This window comes from Mustelus asterias, chromosome 10 (assembly GCF_964213995.1).
Source record: "Mustelus asterias chromosome 10, sMusAst1.hap1.1, whole genome shotgun sequence".
In the NCBI taxonomy this organism is placed as follows: domain Eukaryota; kingdom Metazoa; phylum Chordata; class Chondrichthyes; order Carcharhiniformes; family Triakidae; genus Mustelus; species Mustelus asterias.
This window is the reverse complement of record NC_135810.1, coordinates 93,540,672-93,560,531: the sequence shown is the minus strand read 5'-3', so window position 1 is coordinate 93,560,531 and position 19,860 is coordinate 93,540,672. Positions and strand designations below refer to the sequence as shown.

Genomic DNA, 19,860 nt, shown 5'->3' with positions numbered 1-19,860 from the left:
AACACACACACATCCAGTCTTTGTCTAAAATAAAACACATGATCCTACATGGTGGATTCCAAGGACCACCCTATGAAAAAACGAAACCCTACCTAGCTAGGAAAGACGAGCTCACTGAGGACTGGATCTTTGGGGGCCTCAAGTAGTTTCTCCACCTCAGGATGACGTCCAATATGAGTGGAGCTACATAATAGTCATTCTGAAATAATCAGAAATGAAAATGCTGACCAGGAGATGCATCTGGTGGCCTGGCCTTGACACAGACATTACAAACTTGTGCCAAGAAAATCAGAAACTCCCTCCCTACACCCATGGAGTGACCTAGCAGGCCATGGGTGCATGTACATGTGGACTTTGCAGGGCCTGTTATGTGTTCTATGTTTTTAATCATGGTAGATGCACACTCCAAGTGGTTTGAGGTGCACCACATGTGTTCCATGATTTAGGCTATGATCGAGAAATCACGACAAAGCTTTTGCACGCATGGAATACCAGAAGCCCTGACAGTCGCCTTTATTAGCCATGATTTCCAGAACTTAATGGTCTCTAATGGTATCCTACAAATCTCACTCTTTTTCAAAGGGATTGGCAGAGCAGGCGTTTGAAACCTTCAAAAATGGCATGAAGAAACAACCGATGGCATCATGGAGACTGAATTGGCACAATTTATGTTTGACTATAGGACCAGGCTGAACGATAGCCGCTTCATACCAGGCTAAGCCTTCTGTTCCCAAACCAGGCAGGGAGGTTGGTGTCCCGAGCAGAGAATCAGAAAGTCGCAATTTTTATGGTGAATGAGGATGTAGGTGTGGGAAATATGGCTAGTTTCTTGCCATTCCCGATAGATTACTCCAATGTTGAGAATTGAAAGGATGTGTATTTCTTCTCAGCACACTTAGATGTTCAGAAGGTGATAACATTTGGGATGAATTAATTGGTCACAGTTGCAACAGGATTGATTTTATTGCTACACTCCAGCCAGCCAAAATTTTGAATCCAGAACAAATTCCCTCCCGAAAGAGGCCATGTGTAGGATCTAGATTAATTTTGAAAAAAGGTTGATTTGCTATTCATATACAGAAATATGAAATCTTATTTTTTTTTCCACTTTAGGGCAGTTGTATCTTTTGGGTCGAAGAACAGGGCTGTTGGGGTTGCAGCTAAAACTCAGGTAACTTTTTTCTATTAAGATTTTCATGGAAGTTTTATGTATATGGAATTTCCTTGTTAGTCTTGAGTTAATAAGCATAACTCGTGTCTCATTAGATACCATTTAGTCACCAGGTAATATGTTTCACACTGTACCATGCATTCCTACTGTTAATTCCTAAACCTGTACTGATAAGAGGGAGGAGATGCAGGTTGGGGAGGAAAGAGACGCTGCCTGTTATGCAGGTTGGGGAAAGAAATGGAGAATGAAACTACAGATCGCATGCTCTGTCGGTACATTTGAATATGTTGTGAATTGTTACCATGACAACCCATGTTTTTCCAGAGTTAATAGTATCGAGTTTTGGCTTGATGCATCAAAATAATGGCTCTGCAATTGAGTTCTGCAGCTTGTGGGAACTGAGACTACTGTTTGGTGTAACAGATTTATTTTGTGTGCCTGAATGCATCTTTCAAAGAGTTAAATTTGGAATTCATTTCAAAAATCTATTTATCACTTATTTTGCCGCAGGTGGTGCAAACTTAAGGTTTGATGGCACAATGGTTAGCACTGCTGCCTCAGCACCAGGGACCCAGGTTTAATTCTGGCCTTGGGTGGCTGTGTGGCGTTTGACACATTCTCCCCATGTCGCATGGGTTTCCTCCGGGTGCTCCAGTTTCCTCCCACATTCCAAAGATGTGCAGGTTAGGTGGATTGGCCATGCTAAGTTGCCCTAACGTTTAGGTTAAGTGGATTAGCTACGGTGGATACACTGGGTTGCAGGGATGGGGTGGACCTGGGTGAGATGTTTTGAGGGTCGATGCAGACTCGAGGGGCCGAATGGCCTCCTACACTGTAGGGATTCTAACTTTCCAAGTCATTTTTTTTCACATATTAAAACTGCAGCTAATGTGAGAAAAGGAGCAAGAAAAATGGTGAAGACTATGGGATAGAAACAAAACAGTGGCACAATCAAAGATGAATAATGTGGTGTATTTCTATTTGGAAACTCCTTTCTGTTTCTAAGAAGCAAGTTGATCATTGGTTCTGTTGGGAGTTTATGTTGGTACCAAAGCATACCCTGTGCCATACCCTGTGCCATACCCTCTTAGAGATTCTTGACAACTCCAAGGAAATAATGTATTTAGCAATCATTCCAAGACATGCAAATCACCTGTGAATATTACATTTTAGGATTGTAATAGAATAATACACAATGAACAGCTTAAAAACCAGTTCCATGACTCTTGAAAGATTGCAAAACTAATAGGTCAGCAGATACATAAGAAACTAGGGGCAAGAATTTCACTTGTGTGGCTTCTAGTGGTGCTGTGAAGGCCTACTGGAATTTTTCAAATGCATGTGCCAGTGGTCATTTTCTGTGCAGCTGTGTGGTGTAATGAAGTGGAGTGGTGCATGCATCTATCCTCTACATGCACCCATAGACCTTAAATCGGCACTGTCATTACATCAGTGACATAAACAGGATGATGTAACACCAGAATATAAAGTTTGGTCAATCTATGCACAGACAGTCTTCAGTAATCACTGTTGAAACAACAAGTATCATGAAGCAAAAGCTTTTCTGAGGGCCAGCTTGCAAGTTTGAATGTACTGTGGGTGGGTTGATGGAACATTTAGGAGGTTTTTTGCTGACTGCAAGAAGGAAGATAGAAAACAATACTGTACACTGATATGGGAGTAGTAGTTGCAGGACATGGAGAGGAGGAAGCAAGTGCAGAGGAGAACAAAGTAAAGGAGGTCTCCCCAGAGGAGGGTTTGTCCTACCCTCTAAAGGATCTTCTGGGAGCACCACTCCTACTTGGCAATGAGCCAGGAGTAATGCCTACAGAAACTGGGGTTGGCAGAATGTGGAGTTGAAGCCACAATCCAACCAACCGTGATCCTGTTGAATGGCAGAGCAAGCTTGCGGGCTGAATGGCCTATTCCTACTGTTAATTCGTATGCTATAGAGTTATCATAGTAATGTCAGTTTCTTCATGCTAGCCAATCGTGGGTTGTAACTGGGATTTACTTGTGGTTCTATCAATAAGAACAGACAAGCTGTGGGGGCAATTATCCCATCCCGCCGTGCTAATTTTCTAGCGCAGCGGGGTGGGAGAATCTAGCAGCCGGGCATGCACGGGGTTCATGCATGCGTTCCCACCTTGAGCGCATCTCCGAGCGCTGGATTTCTGACGCTGTCAGATCTGCGCTGGAAACCGGCGAGAAGACCAGGTAAATCATTTTAATGTTAATGTAATTAGCAGGCCTGGGATTGAATTCTCTGGGCCCACTAGCATCTCCCACCCCGCCAGCATGTTTCAGTCTAGTGGGGTTTACACTAACACCCCACTTTCGGGGAACTAGCGGGACGACCCCGCTGGAGTGAAGGTGGGGCAATCAGCCCCCCCCCCCCCCCAAGGGATTGGGCACTAGGGGTGCCCCCTGGGCATGGGTACCCTGGCAGTGCCAGGGGGCAATGTGCCCATGTCCAGGGGACACCTTGGCACTGCCCATTGGGCATAGGGCAGTGCCAAGGTGTCACGGTCTAGGGAGCGATCGGTGGGGGTTGGGGGTCCAGCTGCCACTCTGCATTGGGATCGATGGGGGCAGGAGGGAGACAAGTGATCGGGGGTGGAGGGGAGAGAAGAATCGTTACTGGGAGGGAGACTGAAGATCAGGCCCAGCTGGAGGGGTGGGGGGGGTGCGGTGGTCTGCCTGCTGGGAGTCAGCACTGCCTTGAGGAGGGGTGGGGTCGGGATTACTGGGGGTGGGGGATTGGCACTGCAAGGGGGGTTGCTGGAGATCGGAGTGGTCCAGGATTGGGGGAGGTGGGGTCGAGGCTGGCTCGAATAGTTGGAGGGGGCTGCAATCGGGCTGAGGGTTTTGGGGGGGGGCAGCACTGCGGGGGTCCCGGGCTGGCCGGCAATCGAGCTGGACAACCAACAGGAGGCTGACAGTGCGGGGCCACTACGCATGCGCAGAGGACCACTGGTTTTGGCCTCCTGTGCGGCAATAGGCCACACCCCCGGAAATCTAATGATATTCACGCTGGTGGCTTCTGCATTGCACAGAGTATGGAAGATTCTAGTGTGAGCTACCACTGGAAAAGAAAAACAGCGTGAATTACCCCAGTTTTCCCACAAATTCGACACTTAGAATTTTTGGGGGAGAATTCCACCCTGTGTGTCATTAGGTACATGTTTCTGTCATAATGCAAATTAATACTTGTGTAAAATTGTGAAAAGGTGGACTCCAGTTCTATTACCAGGCTTATTGGAGTATAACATGGTAGGAGAGGATGATTACTTAAAAGCAAAGGTTGGAAACTAAAAAATATTTTCTCACAAAACTGAAATCCTAGTGACCTTTGTGGAAAATAGTAGAAAGCTGCAACTTGGCAGGTTATGATTAACTTTGGTGTCCTCAGTTCTGAGCCATATAGTCAATGGAAGACTTAGTGGACATGAGTTCAAACACTACCAAAGAGAATGCAAGATATGGATGTGGCATCATCGCATCCTTGTAGAATCAGAATTAGGTATTTTGTGAGATTGCCAGTCAGTTAGACTGCAAGAAAAATGATTTGATAAATGCCTAGGTGTATTCAAAATTTGATAGATTTCAGCAAACAGGCTTCTCTGTGGAAGAGTACCAAATTCAAGTTGGTGATCCCTGGATCAGTACTAGCATTTGAAGCAGTGGTTTGTGCTGAGGGCAACTGTTTCTAACACATGTTTGGTTCTCAAAGAAGGAGACTCCTATGGCTGCTGCCTTAAAATTCCTGGGGAAACAGTAATTTCCTTTAGCCTCCTTGGAACAATTGAGACATTCTGCGGTGACACAAATCATAGAAAACTCTGATTACTGAATTTCAAGAGGTTCACAAACTGGATGCCAACGTCAATACAATGGAGGTATTAAAAGACTAAAATGAAGGTGAAGGCACCTTTTTAGCAGACCTGACAATACAGCAGATGACAAGGTTGGAATAGTAATAATGGGCAAATGTCAACTAACTTTTTAAGCAAAATAAAGTGGAGAGGCAGGGTCCTCAAACTGATACATTACAAAGAGGATCAAGACGATGATGAATCCACACAAATTGTATTGGTCACCATAGGAATCTTTTGGTCCTGTGAATGAATGTTAAATCCAGACTGTGCAGTACTTGATGGTTCTTGTACTTTCAACAGTATGTAGAACTGAATTGAGGATTGATTGCAATATTCGGGAATTTAAAAGTACTCCTTGCTTTAGGTTTGATGACAACCCGTTGTCAAAATCAAGTTAAAATTTCACGAAAAATAGCTGGAACAAACGATTTTGCAAACATTGATCTAATTTCCAATAAGATAACTATGCTATTCAGTAAACCTTCATCAGAGTATCAGACAAGTATTGATGGCATCAGGGGATGAGAATTGGAAGGTGGGGAAAACTGTCTTAAAATGATATCAACAGTTTTTTCACTCTATTTGCTAAATGTTAAAAATTCAGCTAAACACTGCATATCTAGTCTAGAATGTGAGGGGTGAATCCTTAGTGCCAGGGAGTGCACTAGGTGAGTGGCGTGTGCTGCATTAAGAGGTATGAGAGGTGGGTGCTGTGTTGGGTGTACCATGTCCTGAAAGTGGGCCTGGAACAACCCATTTTCACTTACTCCCAATCCCTCCTGAAGCTCATTCATGAAGGCTTCATGCGAGCCTTCCTTCTCCCCTCAGCAGAAATAGGATCTCTTTCCTACCCTCCATCTATTTGACTTGTGTCTGGTGGTGTTGCTGAAGTGGACAGCCCTTTCCTAGTCATGGTTCTACATTTTTCTTGTATCTAAGTAATCCAAGGTGATTAGTGCAACTTCTCCTTTTTTGTTCCATGCCTTTTTTAAAAAAAGGAAAGCTGGCATTCTTTTTTTATATGGAACATTTGGTTAGTTCAGAACACTACTCTTCCCCCTACAGTGTGCAGAGGACACTGACAGTTCTGCAGTAATCAGCTCAGCATGAGTGGCACTCGCAGCTACTCTACAATCATGGAGATGAATGGGAGCACCAATTTTACACGAGTTCATTTCTTTTAAAACCAACAGAGGCAGATTGCAAATTGTGATCCCATCGTCCAGCAAATGGTGCTATCAGAATCCTAGCCCTAGCACTTAAGAACATAAGAACATAAGAACATAAGAAATAGGAGCAGGAGTAGGCCATCTAGCCCCTCGAGCCTGCCCCGCCATTCAATAAGATCATGGCTGATCTGACGTGGATCAGTACCACTTACCCGCCTGATCCCCATAACCCTTAATTCCCTTACCGATCAGGAATCCATCCATCCGCGCTTTAAACATATTCAGCGAGGTAGCCTCCACCACCTCAGTGGGCAGAGAATTCCAGAGATTCACCACCCTCTGGGAGAAGAAGTTCCTCCTCAACTCTGTCTTAAACCGACCCCCCTTTATTTTGAGGCTGTGTCCTCTAGTTTTAACTTCCTTACTAAGTGGAAAGAATCTCTCCGCCTCCACCCTATCCAGCCCCCACATTATCTTATAAGTCTCCATAAGATCCCCCCTCATCCTTCTAAACTCCAACGAGTACAAACCCAATCTCCTCAGCCTCTCCTCATAATCCAAACCCCTCATCTCCGGTATCAACCTGGTGAACCTTCTCTGCACTCCCTCCAATGCCAATATATCCTTCCTCATATAAGGGGACCAATACTGCACACAGTATTCCAGCTGCGGCCTGTTAAAACACTTCCTAAGAATATGGCAAGATCTAAAAAACAGATTACAGGTTGTTGAAGACAGGTGTTGCAGTTTGCCTTTTGCCTGCATTTGTTTTACTAAACATTTGTTAGCAACAAAAAAACTTTGTTATATAGTGTGTTTTAGCAAGGTGCGTTACAGGAGCATTATAACACCAAACACATGAGGCATTAGGTCAGATGATGAAGTACTTAATCAGAGAAGTAAAGAGTAGCTTAAGGAGGAAAGTGATAGAAAATCAGAGGGCGTGATCTTGCCTGCCATTCATGCTGTACTCCCACTGCAATGAGGTCGGAAAATTTGGCGGCCGGCCAAAACTCCGTTCACTGCAGCAGGATGAGAAATTCCGGTTAGAGAATGGGAAGTGTAGAGTGGGTATTTCAGAACATAAGGCCCTCGGCAGTTGCAGGCACAGCTACCAGTAGTAGAGAGATTAAAACTAGGAATGCTCAAAACCAGAATTAGAATAGCCTAGATACCTTTGAGGATTGTGGAGGAGATCAGAGATGCAGAGGGCTGAAGCCATGGAGAGATCTAAAAACCAGGATGAGAATTTTAAAATCCAGGTGTTGCTTGGCTTGGGAGCCTTTATAGGTGAGCACAGGATGAAAGGGACTTGATGATCTGAGTTAAGACACAGGCAGCAGACCGTTGGATGACTTTGGGTTTATAGAGGGTAGAATATTGAAGACCAGTTAGGGATGCATTGGAATAATGGCGTCTAATGGTAACAAAGGCATGAGAGTTTCAGAAGCAGATCGGCTGAAATGGAGGCAAAGTTAGGTTATGTTACAAAGTAGAAATCGACAGTCTTTGTGATGGCAAGAAAAATATCGGAAGCTCCTCTCTGGATCAATTGGGGCACCAAAGTTATGAACAAACAGGCTTAAATCGGAGAAGGATGGAGTCGGTAGTTAGGGGATGGAGCGGGAACAAAATGACAATGTTCAGTCTTCTCAATATTACAAGAAACCATTCTTATACTGTATTGATGTTGACTAATCAATATTGATTAGTTTAGCAACGGTGGAGGAGTTGAGAGAGGTGGTGGTGAGGTAGAGCCTGGAGTTGTCAGTGTACATGTGAATATTAATGCTGTGTTTTCAGATGATGCCACCGAGGGGCAGCGTGTAGATGAGAAATGGGAGCAGGCCAAGGATAGATCCTTGGAGGACACCAGAGGTAATGGTGTGGCAGCAGGAAGAGAAGCTATTGCTTCATAAGTAGAAAATAAATTTGTATTATGTTTATTTGTCTTAGCTACAAGTAGACACTATTTGTAGCTTTAATTTCAGTTGTATCAGTAACAAACTGAGTTCTTTCTATATGTGTAAGTGTTAGTTTAAAATCAAGGCTTGTAAGTCAGTAAATTGGCATTAAAATGTTATGGCAATTGGCCAGGATTCAATTGTTTCTGTTTACTTTTCAGCTGATTACAAATGCCAAGAACACCATAATAAACTTCAAAAGATTCCATGGCCGAGCATTTAATGATCCTCTAATTCAAAATCAGAAGGCTAAACTAGCTTATGATCTTGTTCCTACAAAAACTGGAGTTGGCATTAAGGCAAGTCAATTTGAATTTTATCAGCAAGCACATTTTTGACTTCTATAGGATACTTCTATAATGTATTTGATTTCAGCTTTATAGTTAATAAGAACTGGCATCACAGAAAATATTGATTTTTGAGAAACTTTATATATCTTGGCACTTGTATTTGACTAACTTATTTCACTGTTCCAACTTGGGTCCAAGGCAAGTGAAATGTACATAACATGCATTTTTTTTAACCTGGCCTGACCTGAAATTACCCGTATTTTTGGATTTAGGTTAACAGGCTCGAACCAATATGAATCAAATTCGCAGCTTTTAGCATCCAGTGGACATTATCATATTTCTAGGCTAATAAGTCACTCGTTAACTGGGTATGACACTGGCTTGGGTTGGGTGAGTGCAAGGTCTTTCCAAGGAGAAGGAAAAGAGCAACCCTATCTTCTACAGAGCTGCCTCATTGTTTTTAAACCGCAAAATGATAGATTTAGGTTGAAAGATATCAGAAGAATGATGGAATTATTATGCATTATTTCAGGAAATGATGGCGCTTGCAAGTACAGGTATTTGTAAACCAGCTCCTCATTAAGCTGCATTTTTATAATTTGTTTCAGGTAATGTATATGGATAAAGAGCAACATTTCAGCGTAGAACAGATCACGGCCATGCTGCTGACCAAACTAAAGGAAACAGCTGAGAGCAATCTGAGAAAGTCTGTATCTGACTGTGTGATTTCTGTAAGTATGTAGGCACTGAAAATTGCAGCAAGCTCGTGGATTAAATTTTCTTGTTAAAGTTGCGAGGCAAATGTCTGACAGATATACAGGTCACAAAGCTGGATGATGACCGTTGTGAGCATCAGTTGCAATTTTCCCAAAGGAAGCCTATGAAGAAGCCACTTTTGGGACTGCAACTAAATAGAGACGAAGGGTAGCCTGAGGATAGGAAAGGATCAATCAGAATGCTTAAAATGCAGGGAGACCAGCAGACCCACTGTGAATAATGTGTGCTGCTAAGGTGAATAAAGGGAGAACAACATAAGATGGAGTCTCCCTACTGCTGATGGAACCACGAACAATTTCTCACGCAGCAGTGTGTCTGCAGGTGACAAAATTAATTGGTAGCACTTGCCTGTGATGTCCTGAGGATTGCTAATTTTGTTTTTTAAAAGTAATCATCACTTATGAATCTTATGGTGTGCACCTCCCACCGTACTCTCACCTCCTCTAAGTAGACAAGCTGTAGATACAGCCGGGTTCAAATGCACTGCTGGCAAAATTCACAGCCTTCCAAAAAATGCCTGCTACCAATAGCTTCTATCATTATTATAATTCCCTTTCTGCCACTAATGTGTGGTTTTGCATCTACGCATTCTCCCCACTCCTTGGAAAATTGGGAGAAGGTGGAAGGAAACATGTCAGGATACCTACTGCTGATATTTTTCCAAATTTTCCTGCACCACCCCCTTGTACTAACAATTTTGATGCTATTTCAACCATTATTGAAGTTGACATTTACCCTACTGTATTTTGAATCTATTTACTGTTGACATTTTATGCACTTCAGTCTTAATTGTGTAGGATTGTACATGCTGAATAAGAAGAACAGATCAGCATGTTGGAAATCCTAAGGAAACTATTATTGAATTGGGCAGGGATTCTCCAAAATTAACATCTTCAAAATAACAATAATGAAGAAAGTAATGGCACTAAACTGAGATCCCCAAGACCAAATGGTTTCCATCATGGGGCTCTAAATAAAGTATTATAAATGCCCTAACTATAATTCCTTTGTATTGCAAAATTGTTCTTTCTTCAGTAATAGTGGGATGCAGAGGGAATTATAAACTTTATGGCTCAACATCATCTGTTGACTGATGTTAGCAGGAAATTGCTAGCGTCTATAATTAAGGATACGGTGGATGAACACCGTGGAAATTTTCTGGTGGAGACACAGAATGGATTTGTAAAGGGCAGGTCATGTCTGACATCCAGATGTGAATTTTTTTTGAAGAGGTGACCATGGGTATTTCAGTAGATGTTACGTGGACTTGCAAAGAGAAAAGGCAGTGGTGCAGGGCAATGATTATCGGTAACGATAACCAGCGAATGACATGAAGAGACAGTGTACAAATCTAAGAGTGCACCAACAAATGGGGTCAGAGTAGGGATAAATGATAAAGACAAAATTTAAGGCTGTCATGCTGCATTCGTAGCAAGATGGATGAATTGATGGTGCAAGTAGTAATAAACTTGTGTATGATGGCCAGTACCAAGATATGGGGGCTGTATTTTGGCTTGAAGTGGGTAGTTTAAGGCAGGATTTTTTTTGACTCCCGAGACCCATCTTGGTAAAAAGTGCCCTGAATTATTTTCAGGGTATGTGCGACATGGATTCAGCCTGCCGACCCTGGAAACAGTCATGGGCGAGCAAGAGCCAAGGTGAGCTGGTTAGGACACTTACCTCGGTTCTGTGGGACTTTGTCTCGGGGGTTTTTAAAGATGATTTTAGGCTCTCTAGTGCTCAATCCTTACATCCCACTTGCCCCCACCCACAACCCATGTTTCCTCATATCCTTCATGTCAACTTAATAGCCACTCGACCAGTATCTACCATGGGCAGATCTCAGGAGCAATTTGGAGATTAAATAAAATGAACTTCTTAAAATCTAATATAGCTCTCAGTATACAGACTTCCATAATGAATGTTCCCATTCATGAAAGCATTTAAAGTTCCTAAATTGATCTTTTTTCACAAGCAAACTTGCGTTAATACGTTCATACCATTTTTAAGCTGTGAACTCCGAAGTCCTGCTGAATTAATACAACTTCTGAAACTCAACCAAGCATCATAATCAATAACCCTTGGGAGAACATCAAGAAAGAACTCCGCTGAAATAGATGACTACACCAGATGGGCCGAATGGTCTCCTTCTGCACCGCAACAACTCTGATTTTTGTGATAATAAGAGAACTATATTTATTTAGCTTATGCTAGGTTGAGCTGGCTTTTCAGCACAAAAGATCAAGAAATTTCAAACACAACGTCACAATGTATGATGAAACCAAATTACATAGGATTATGTAGGCTATACAGCATAGGCCATTTAGCCCAACTAATCCATGCCAGTGTTTATGCTGCGCTTGAGCCTCCTCCCATCATTTCTGATCTAAATATATCATAACTTTCTCTCTGACTTGTATACCCCCTCTAGCTTCCCTAAATTCATCTATAATACTCATTTCAACCACACGCTTGCAACAGGTTCCACTCCTCAGACAACCACTCCTGCCTTTATAGTCCATATGCTAATTTGTGCCAACTCGTGTCATTACATCCTCCACGTCAACTCACTCAATATCCACCACAGGCAGACCTAATGAGCCATGCTGAGATTAAATAAAGTCCTTGGGTGTCAAAACACTCTTGTTTAATTTAAAAAATAAACATTCACTAATTTAACTTTGACCACTGCATTTAACTTTGAGGACTCCTAAGTGCTTATAATCAAACTGTGAACTGAGCTGTATCCTACTGTGTGTGATAATAGGTTATGAAATCAGTCATGCAGAGGTAATCCTGTAATAGCTCTCTGGCTTATGGTAACAGACAAAGGCACTGATTTTTTTCAACACTGGACGTATTTCAGGACTGACTGAGATGTGGAGAACTTCTTCACCCAGAGTTGTGAACCTGTGGAATTCTCTACCACAGAAAACTGTTGGGTTCAGCTGTTGGGGCCCTTGCAGCTAAAGGAATCGAGGGGCATGGAGAGAAAATGGGAGTGGAATACCGAAAGTGCATGATCAGCCATGATCATATTGAATGGTGGTGCAGGCTCAGAGGGCCGAATGGCCTACTCCCACAACTATGTTCTACGTTCTCTGTTTTCTATATTTTAAAGTATAGATTTAAATGCCTTGACTGCTATGTTTTAACATTTCCAATGAGTTGATGCACTTTTTACAAATATTCCTGTTTACTTTTAACAATCCCAAAGGGCACCTGACCTTCGTCAGTTCATAGAATCTACAGTGCAGAAGGAGGCCATTTGGCCCATCAAGCCTACACCCACAATAATCCCACCCAGGTCTGTCCTATTCCCATAACCCCACATATTTACCCTCCTAATCCCCCTGACATTAAGGGGCAATTTATCCTGGCCAATCAACCTAACCTGCATTTTTGGACTGCGAGGAAACCGGAGCACCCGGAGGAAACCCACGCAGAACACGGGGGAGAAGGTGCAACCTCCACACACAGTCACGCAAGGCCGGAATTGAACCCGGGTCCCTGGTGCTGTGAGGTGGCAGTGCTAACCACTGTGCTACCCAGTTAGAACCATAGAAAATTACAGCTCAGAAACAGGCCTTTTGGCCCTCCTTGTCTGTGCCGAACCATTTTTTGCCTAGTCCCACTGACCTGCACTTGGACCATATCCCTCCACACCCCTCTCATCCATGAACCTGTCCAAGTTTTTCTTAAATGTTAAAAGTGACCCCGCATTTACCACTTTATCCGGCAGCTCATTCCACACTCCCACCACTCTCTGCGTGAAGAAGCCCCCCCTAATATTCCCTTTAAACTTTTCTCCTTTCACCCTTAACCCATGCCCTCTGGTTTTTTTCTCCCCTAGTCTCAGCGGAAAAAGCCTGCTTGCATTCACTCTATCTATACCCATCAAAATCTTATACACCTCTATCAAATTTCCCCTCAATCATCTACGCTCCAGGGAATAAAGTCCCAACCTATTCAATCTCTCTCTGTAACTCAGCTTCTCAAGTCCCGGCAACATCCTTGTGAACCTTCTCTGCACTCTTTCAACCTTATTTACATCCTTCCTGTAACTAGGTGACCAAAACTGTACACAATACTCCAAATTCGGCCTCACCAATGCCTTATATAACCTTACCATGACACTCCAACTTTTATACTCGATACTCCGATTTATAAAGGCCAATGTACCAAAGGCACTCTTTACGACCCTATCCACCTGTGACGTCACTTTTAGGGAATTCTGTACCTGTATTCCCAGATCCCTCTGTTCAACTGCACTCTTCAGAGTCCTACCATTTACCCTGTATGTTCTACTTTGGTTTGTCCTTCCAATGTGCAATATCTCACACTTATCTGCGTTAAATTCCATTTGCCATTTTTCAGCCCATTTTTCTAGTTGGTCCAAATCCCTCTGCAAGCTTTGAAAACCTTCCTCACTGTCCACTACACCTCCAATCTTTGTATCATCAGCAAACTTGCTGATCCAATTTACCACATTATCATCCAGATCATTGATATAGATGACAAACAACAATGGACCCAACACCGATTCCTGCGGCACACCACACCAGTTGTGTCCCTGGACCTATTTAAAAGAGTACCCTACTTCTACAAAGAAGTTCAGTAAGTTTTAGGTCTTTTACAAAGAAGATTCTTAAGGGGCTTGACTGGATAAATGTTGAGGATGTTTCCCCTCTAGGACCAGAGGGGCACCTATTTGGAAGACTGAGATGAGGAAGAATTTCTTGAGGATTGAGAGTCTTTGGAACTCCTTGCCACAGAGTGCTGTGGGGGCAGAGTCCTGTGTATATTTAGGCTGACGTAGATTTTTAATCAGTAAGGGAATCGAGGGTTATGGGAAAAGAGCAGGAAACTGGACACGAGGATTGCCGGATCAGCCATGATCCAATTGAATAGAAGAGCAGGCTTGAGGTTCCCAAGAGCCCAGTCCTGTTCCTATTCCTTATGGTCTTAATCTACCAGGATGGCTTGAAGGGCCCAATGATCTACCCCAGTTCCATTTTCTTATGGTCTTGTGTCTACCAGGACTAAAGTGCACAAGTCATGTTTAACATCCCAAACAAAGGAAAATCAGACGTGACTGAATTCAGCTGCTTCCATGAATCATGGATGTACAAACCATAAGCAGGCCCCATTTCCATCCATTTGCCCTACATGTCCTGAAAATGGTGGGTGGGGCAGGTTGGGTTTCCAATGCCAATTTTGCTATGACTGGGAGGCTCTCCATCTGTACAGATTTGGGCCATTTTCTCTATCCTCTATCAAAACCAAATCTTTCATAGCTTAAGATAACTTTTATTAGATTACTTTTTTATATGACAGTTCCTCTTTGTCCTTGTTGTAATATAGTGACTCGAATTAAAACGTTCATTTATTAGTCACAAATAAAGCTTACATTAAAACTGCAATGAAGTTGCTGTGAAAATCCCCTAATCGCCACATTCCGACGCCTGTTCGGGTCAGTGCATCTAACCAGCACATTTTTTCAGACTGTGGGAGAAAACCGGAGCACTGGGAGGAAACACTACACAGACACGGGGAGAATGTGCAAACTTCACACACAGTGACCCAACCCGGGAATTGAACCCGAGTCCCTGGCGCTGTGAGGCAGCAGTGCTAACCGCTGAGGGGCAGCACGGTGGCACAGTGATTGCATGGACTACTATGGTATAACCAAGGTTCGATACTGGTTTAGCATTACACCCTATGTTTCAATTCTTTTCCCTCTAGAAATAAAGTGTAGTACTTGGTTTGCTTTTTTTTCTAACCTGTGGCACAACTTGTAGTGATTGATCGTTTTATTTGTATTACAAGATCCTTTTTATTCCACTACCTTAACTCTGCAACTTCCAAATCACGTGATCTCCCTTTTCTTCCTACCAAAATCTAATGCTTTATGTTGACCTGTGTTGAACTTCATTTGTCAATTATTTGCCCATTCTGCAGATTTATTAATTTCCTTCTGTAATTTTTTAAATCATTCTCCTCAGCGTTGACTACTCCTGACTCTGTTCTGAGGTCAAACAGGGGCTGCAGATAAAATTCAAAGCTGTCCAATTAAAGGAATTCAGACAGCTCAAAACTTGGCCGTGTGACAGTTGTTTCAGGTTGAACTGTTCAGCTAGGCCCCTGGTTGAAACACATTGTGTTTTGGAGCAGGCAACAGTAGGACCATTAGCACCACATTGGAGATGGGGAATCTCAAACAGCTGCCATTGTCCATAGCTGCCTGAGGCAAACACTTGCTAATCTGTTGTGTTGGCTTGGTTTGATTATGTATACATTATAATGGGCCCGATTTTACCAAAACTTTGGGCGCGAAATCGCGGTAAAGTTGGGTGTTGGGCCTATACCGCGATCTGCACCCGATTCCGAGCAGATCGCGGCTTTATCGACACCCGATTTTGGACGCGGGTCCAGCCCTCGCCCGAATCGGGCGGCCCGACGATTTAAATGCATTTGCATGCATTAAAATCGACTTAATAAACCGCGCGCCCAACCCTACCGCAAAATCCCACTTTACCGTCTTCTGGCCCGTTCCGCATCCGCGCTGTAAGCGACCTGCAAAATAAAAGTCTGAAGTCGTTGCTGCAGCTTCCGAACAGCGGGGTCAGAGCTTCCAACAGATTACTCTTCCCTGCAGGGGCAAGAGAGTGGGAGAGATGGCTGTGGCTGGTAGTGTACTAGTGATGATGTATCCCTTTACAGGCCCAGCTTGGTCCTTCTCCAGTGTCTCCTCTTCGACTTGTACTGATCTTGTAGCCGGTTTTCAAGCAGATCCACTCTGGAATCGGCCGGTTCTGCTTCATCCTCTTAGCGAGGAATCGCTTCATCCTGAAGGTTTTGTGGGATGGCATGGCCGCACGTCCACTCCGACAGGAGGGATTCATTCCTCCAGTGGGGAGGAGGGATCACACGCAGAGTGGCGGCGGACCCCCCTGCCCCCTCCCTTGCCGCAGACTGGCAGCGGACCCCCCCCCCCCAACTAGAGGATGGTCTGGGTCCCACCACACACACACCCCCCCCCCCCCTCCCCCGACCAGAGAATGATCGTCAGAGAGCCGCGCTCTCCGCTTTCTGCTTTTTTTTCCTTTCGCGCCCGGGCGCGCGCTCAGATTTTTTTTCGAACTGTGCATGCACAGTTCAGAGCTCCGATTGGTCCGCCAGCGCTAAGCCCCGCCCACAGCGCGAACCGGACCGGAGCCGGCAAAACACGTATGGGCGCACTGGAAAGAGGGTTCCAGGCGTGGATCTATTTGACGCCCGGATTCGTCACTTAGACTCAAAATGGTAAAATCAGGCCCTATGAGTTTTACAATCAGGCGGTGAGAGGTGTTTAGAGTTTGTTGCTTTCAGACTACTTGGAAATTCCCAGGAGCAAGCATGTGATCAGATGGAACAATTTTATCAGCTTAGGATTGTCCATTTTTTTTTAAAAACAGAAAAAAATATAAATTAGCCAGGCTGACTGTGATGTGTACATATTTCTCTTCCAATCCTCTGCCCAGGACAGTGGTTGCCTCTTTCCTAACCCTCAGTTGTTCCCTTGTGTCTTTACTTCTCCATGGAGCTTCACTAATGTTTAGTTTGTTCTTTTCTTTCAGCAGAATATTTTCCCTCAACTATAAATGTCATTTAATTTTTTCCCATTGTTCTACATCATTGTTTGCCAATATTGTTGTTCGTTTTATTTTCCTGAGTTTTATTCTCAGACCCAAAATCAGCTTATTTTCTGATTTTTAACCTGGTCAGTTTATTTCCTAACTTAATCCAGAATGTTTCTTATTTTCTACTCTATCGTCATCTTAATGTTTAGATATTATGGTCTCTATTACCTACAGTATACTTCTCTTATCAACTCTGGTTTATTCCCCATTATTATTAAAGCGCTTCCTTTGTTGGTCTTTGCATATATTGGGTTAGAAATGTCTTGCACAATGTTCCAGCCATTAAGAATTTGAAAACAAGGTCCTTCATCCTAACGAACCACTCAACTCCAGTAAGCCAAGCTTGGCTAATAAAGTTCACAGGGGTCACTGTCTGGGCAGTGCCAAGTTGCCCCTGGTACAGTGTCCATGCCCCCCCCCCCGTGGCCTGGATTGCCGCCCCCCCCCCCCCCCCCGCTTCACTCCAGCGGGATCTTCGGCTAGTTCCCCAAAAGTGGAGAGCTACTCTAAACCCTGCTGGTGTGAAGTTGTACTGGCGGGGTGCGAGATGCTATCGGGCCTGGAGACTTCAGTCTCAGGCCCGATAATGACTTTAAAATTACTTACCTGCTGGTTTCCAGCGTGGTCCCGACTGCACTGGATATCCGGAGCTGGGAGATGCAGGTGCGTCGGGAACGCATGCACGAATCGGTGCACATACGATTCTCCCGGCCCGACGTGCTAAAAAATTAGTGTGTCGGGATGGGAGAATCGCCCCCAATGAAGCGCAAGTGTCTTGATACTATCTGATAGTTCTTTTGTTTAGTATCACAACTGGGCATAGCTTCAGTCATGTTAAGTCATTGACCAGTTCAAGAAGTTTAGCAATTCTAGATTAGAAATTCTATATGGATTATTATGAGTAGTCTTAGCTCTGATACAACGTGCAAATGAGTTTGATGGAATCCCTGTCACTTCTGAAAACTCGTACAATTTGCCATCAGATCGCCAGTTGCACCTTGAGTGGGAACATTTGGTCTCAAAGAATGAGGCTGTGACTCTCCCAAAACTAAGTGCCCACCGGGCGAGGAAAATGGGAGTATTTCCCACTTTTTTTTTTTGGGGCATACTTACCAGAACCAATCTCCAACACTGAGCAATGCAGAGTGCCTCAGCGTGATTCACTCTGAAAAACAGGAGCCGGGGCCTAATCCCACCCGAGAGGCCAGCAGCATAGTGTGAGCAGGCCACTGCACATGCGGAGATCAACACATGCACTGGCCTCCGCTTGCTGGGCCTTTCCCTGAACCCGCCTAATCACTGGCCTTCCCGACCTCCCCCCGCCCCACCCTGATGACCAGGCCCATTCACCACCTCCCTCCTTCTCCCACCGATCCCGCTTGCAGAGTGGCAGTGGGCCCCATCCCCTTGGCACTGCCTGGTGCCCAGTGGACAGTACCAGTTTGGCCCTTGGGCAGTGCAAAGATACCAGGCTGGCTCTGCCCCAAGGGGCAACACCCCTTGCACCCTACCTCCTGAGGAGGCCTTAGTGGCCTCTGTCTCCACCAGTAGGGTGAGTACGCCTGTCCCCCTTAATGGGGAGCCGATTTCTGGCACGGAGCAGCTCAGTGGGCCGGGAGGATCCTGGCCTTAGTGTTTTAAGCAGCATGGTGAAAGTTTAAAGCATAAAAATGTTCCTTTTTTTTTGTAGGTGCCCTCCTTTTTCACCAATGCCGAACGGGGCTCCGTGTTAAATGCGGCTTATATTGCTGGTTTGAATTGTCTCAGACTGATGAATGATACTACCGCAGGTATGATGTAAAGTAGGAATTTTCAAATAGATAAAAGTTTATTTTGTGAAATAAATTGTGCTAATGGTAAATCTTTAAAATGTTAGCATCTCTAGCTTATGGAATCTACAAACCAGATCTACCAGCCCCTGAAGAAAAGCCAAAAATTGTGGTATTTGCAGATATGGGTCATTCAGCATTCCAAGTTTCTGCCTGTGCTTTCAATAAGGGAAATCTTAAGGTAATTATTTTGTATTGTAAATTATGAAAATCTAGCTGAAATAATTTTGTGGTGTGACAAATTATCCCTAAGTTTACTTGCAAAGTTATCAATTTTCTAATTTTTTTGACAAACCTTTTTAGTAAGCTGCTTCTGGAAATGTTTATTTATTTACAGCTGCTATTGCATTGTTAAAGCAACGGGTGTTCAAGCTCAATCATTGAGCACTCAATTACCATTGTTGATATTAACCATTCTATATTTTACTTAAGGTCATTTGATGGTGTAATGTTTGGTGATTTGTGTATTTTTACTCTGATTGTTTTGCCCTTCCACCCCATTTAGATTCTTATTTTCCTAGTAACGTGTGACCTTTTTGTCAGTTAAATTAATAACTCATGGATTTGTAATTAATTTACCAATTACATGCTTTTTTGTTTTAGCCCCATTTTTTGATGATAAAAGATTACATCATAAGTATTTATCCTTTCAAAGGATGGATCAGTCTTATAACATTTAGATGAAATTCCAAATGCACACCATCATCGTTGAACCAATTGCCAGCCTGCCTTTGGAGTCTCCCAATTCAAAGTCAGTTCACATATTTTCCATAGAATCCCTTCAGTGCAGAAGGAGGCCATTCAGTCCATTGAGTCTGCACTGACACTCCAAAAGAGCACTCTTCCCAGGCCAATCCACCTAACCTGCACATCTTTGGACTGTGAAAGGAAAGTGGAGCACTCAGAGGAAACCATGCAGACACGGGGAGAACATGCAAACTCCACACAGTTACCCCAAGGCCAGAATTGAAACGATCCCTAGCGCTGTGAGGCAGTAGTGCTAACCACTGTGCCATCCTATTTCAAAGGACGGAGAAAATAATCTTCAAGCATTTGATGCAGTGCAAAACAACTTGTGGTTGTTCACCTGAAAAATGTTT

General features: G+C 43.8%; 1 protein-coding gene across 1 annotated transcript in view; it reads left to right on the top strand.

Moving 5' to 3' along the window:
* Positions 1-19,860, top strand: part of LOC144499774 (heat shock protein 105 kDa-like) — a 73,969-nt gene that overhangs the window by 17,722 nt on the left and 36,387 nt on the right. Inside the window, exons 2-6 of the mRNA XM_078222217.1 lie at positions 1,114-1,171; positions 8,344-8,481; positions 9,081-9,203; positions 18,622-18,721; positions 18,808-18,941. Of these exons, the coding sequence (XP_078078343.1) occupies positions 1,114-1,171; positions 8,344-8,481; positions 9,081-9,203; positions 18,622-18,721; positions 18,808-18,941 (553 nt within the window). The remainder of the gene's footprint in view (positions 1-1,113; positions 1,172-8,343; positions 8,482-9,080; positions 9,204-18,621; positions 18,722-18,807; positions 18,942-19,860) is intronic.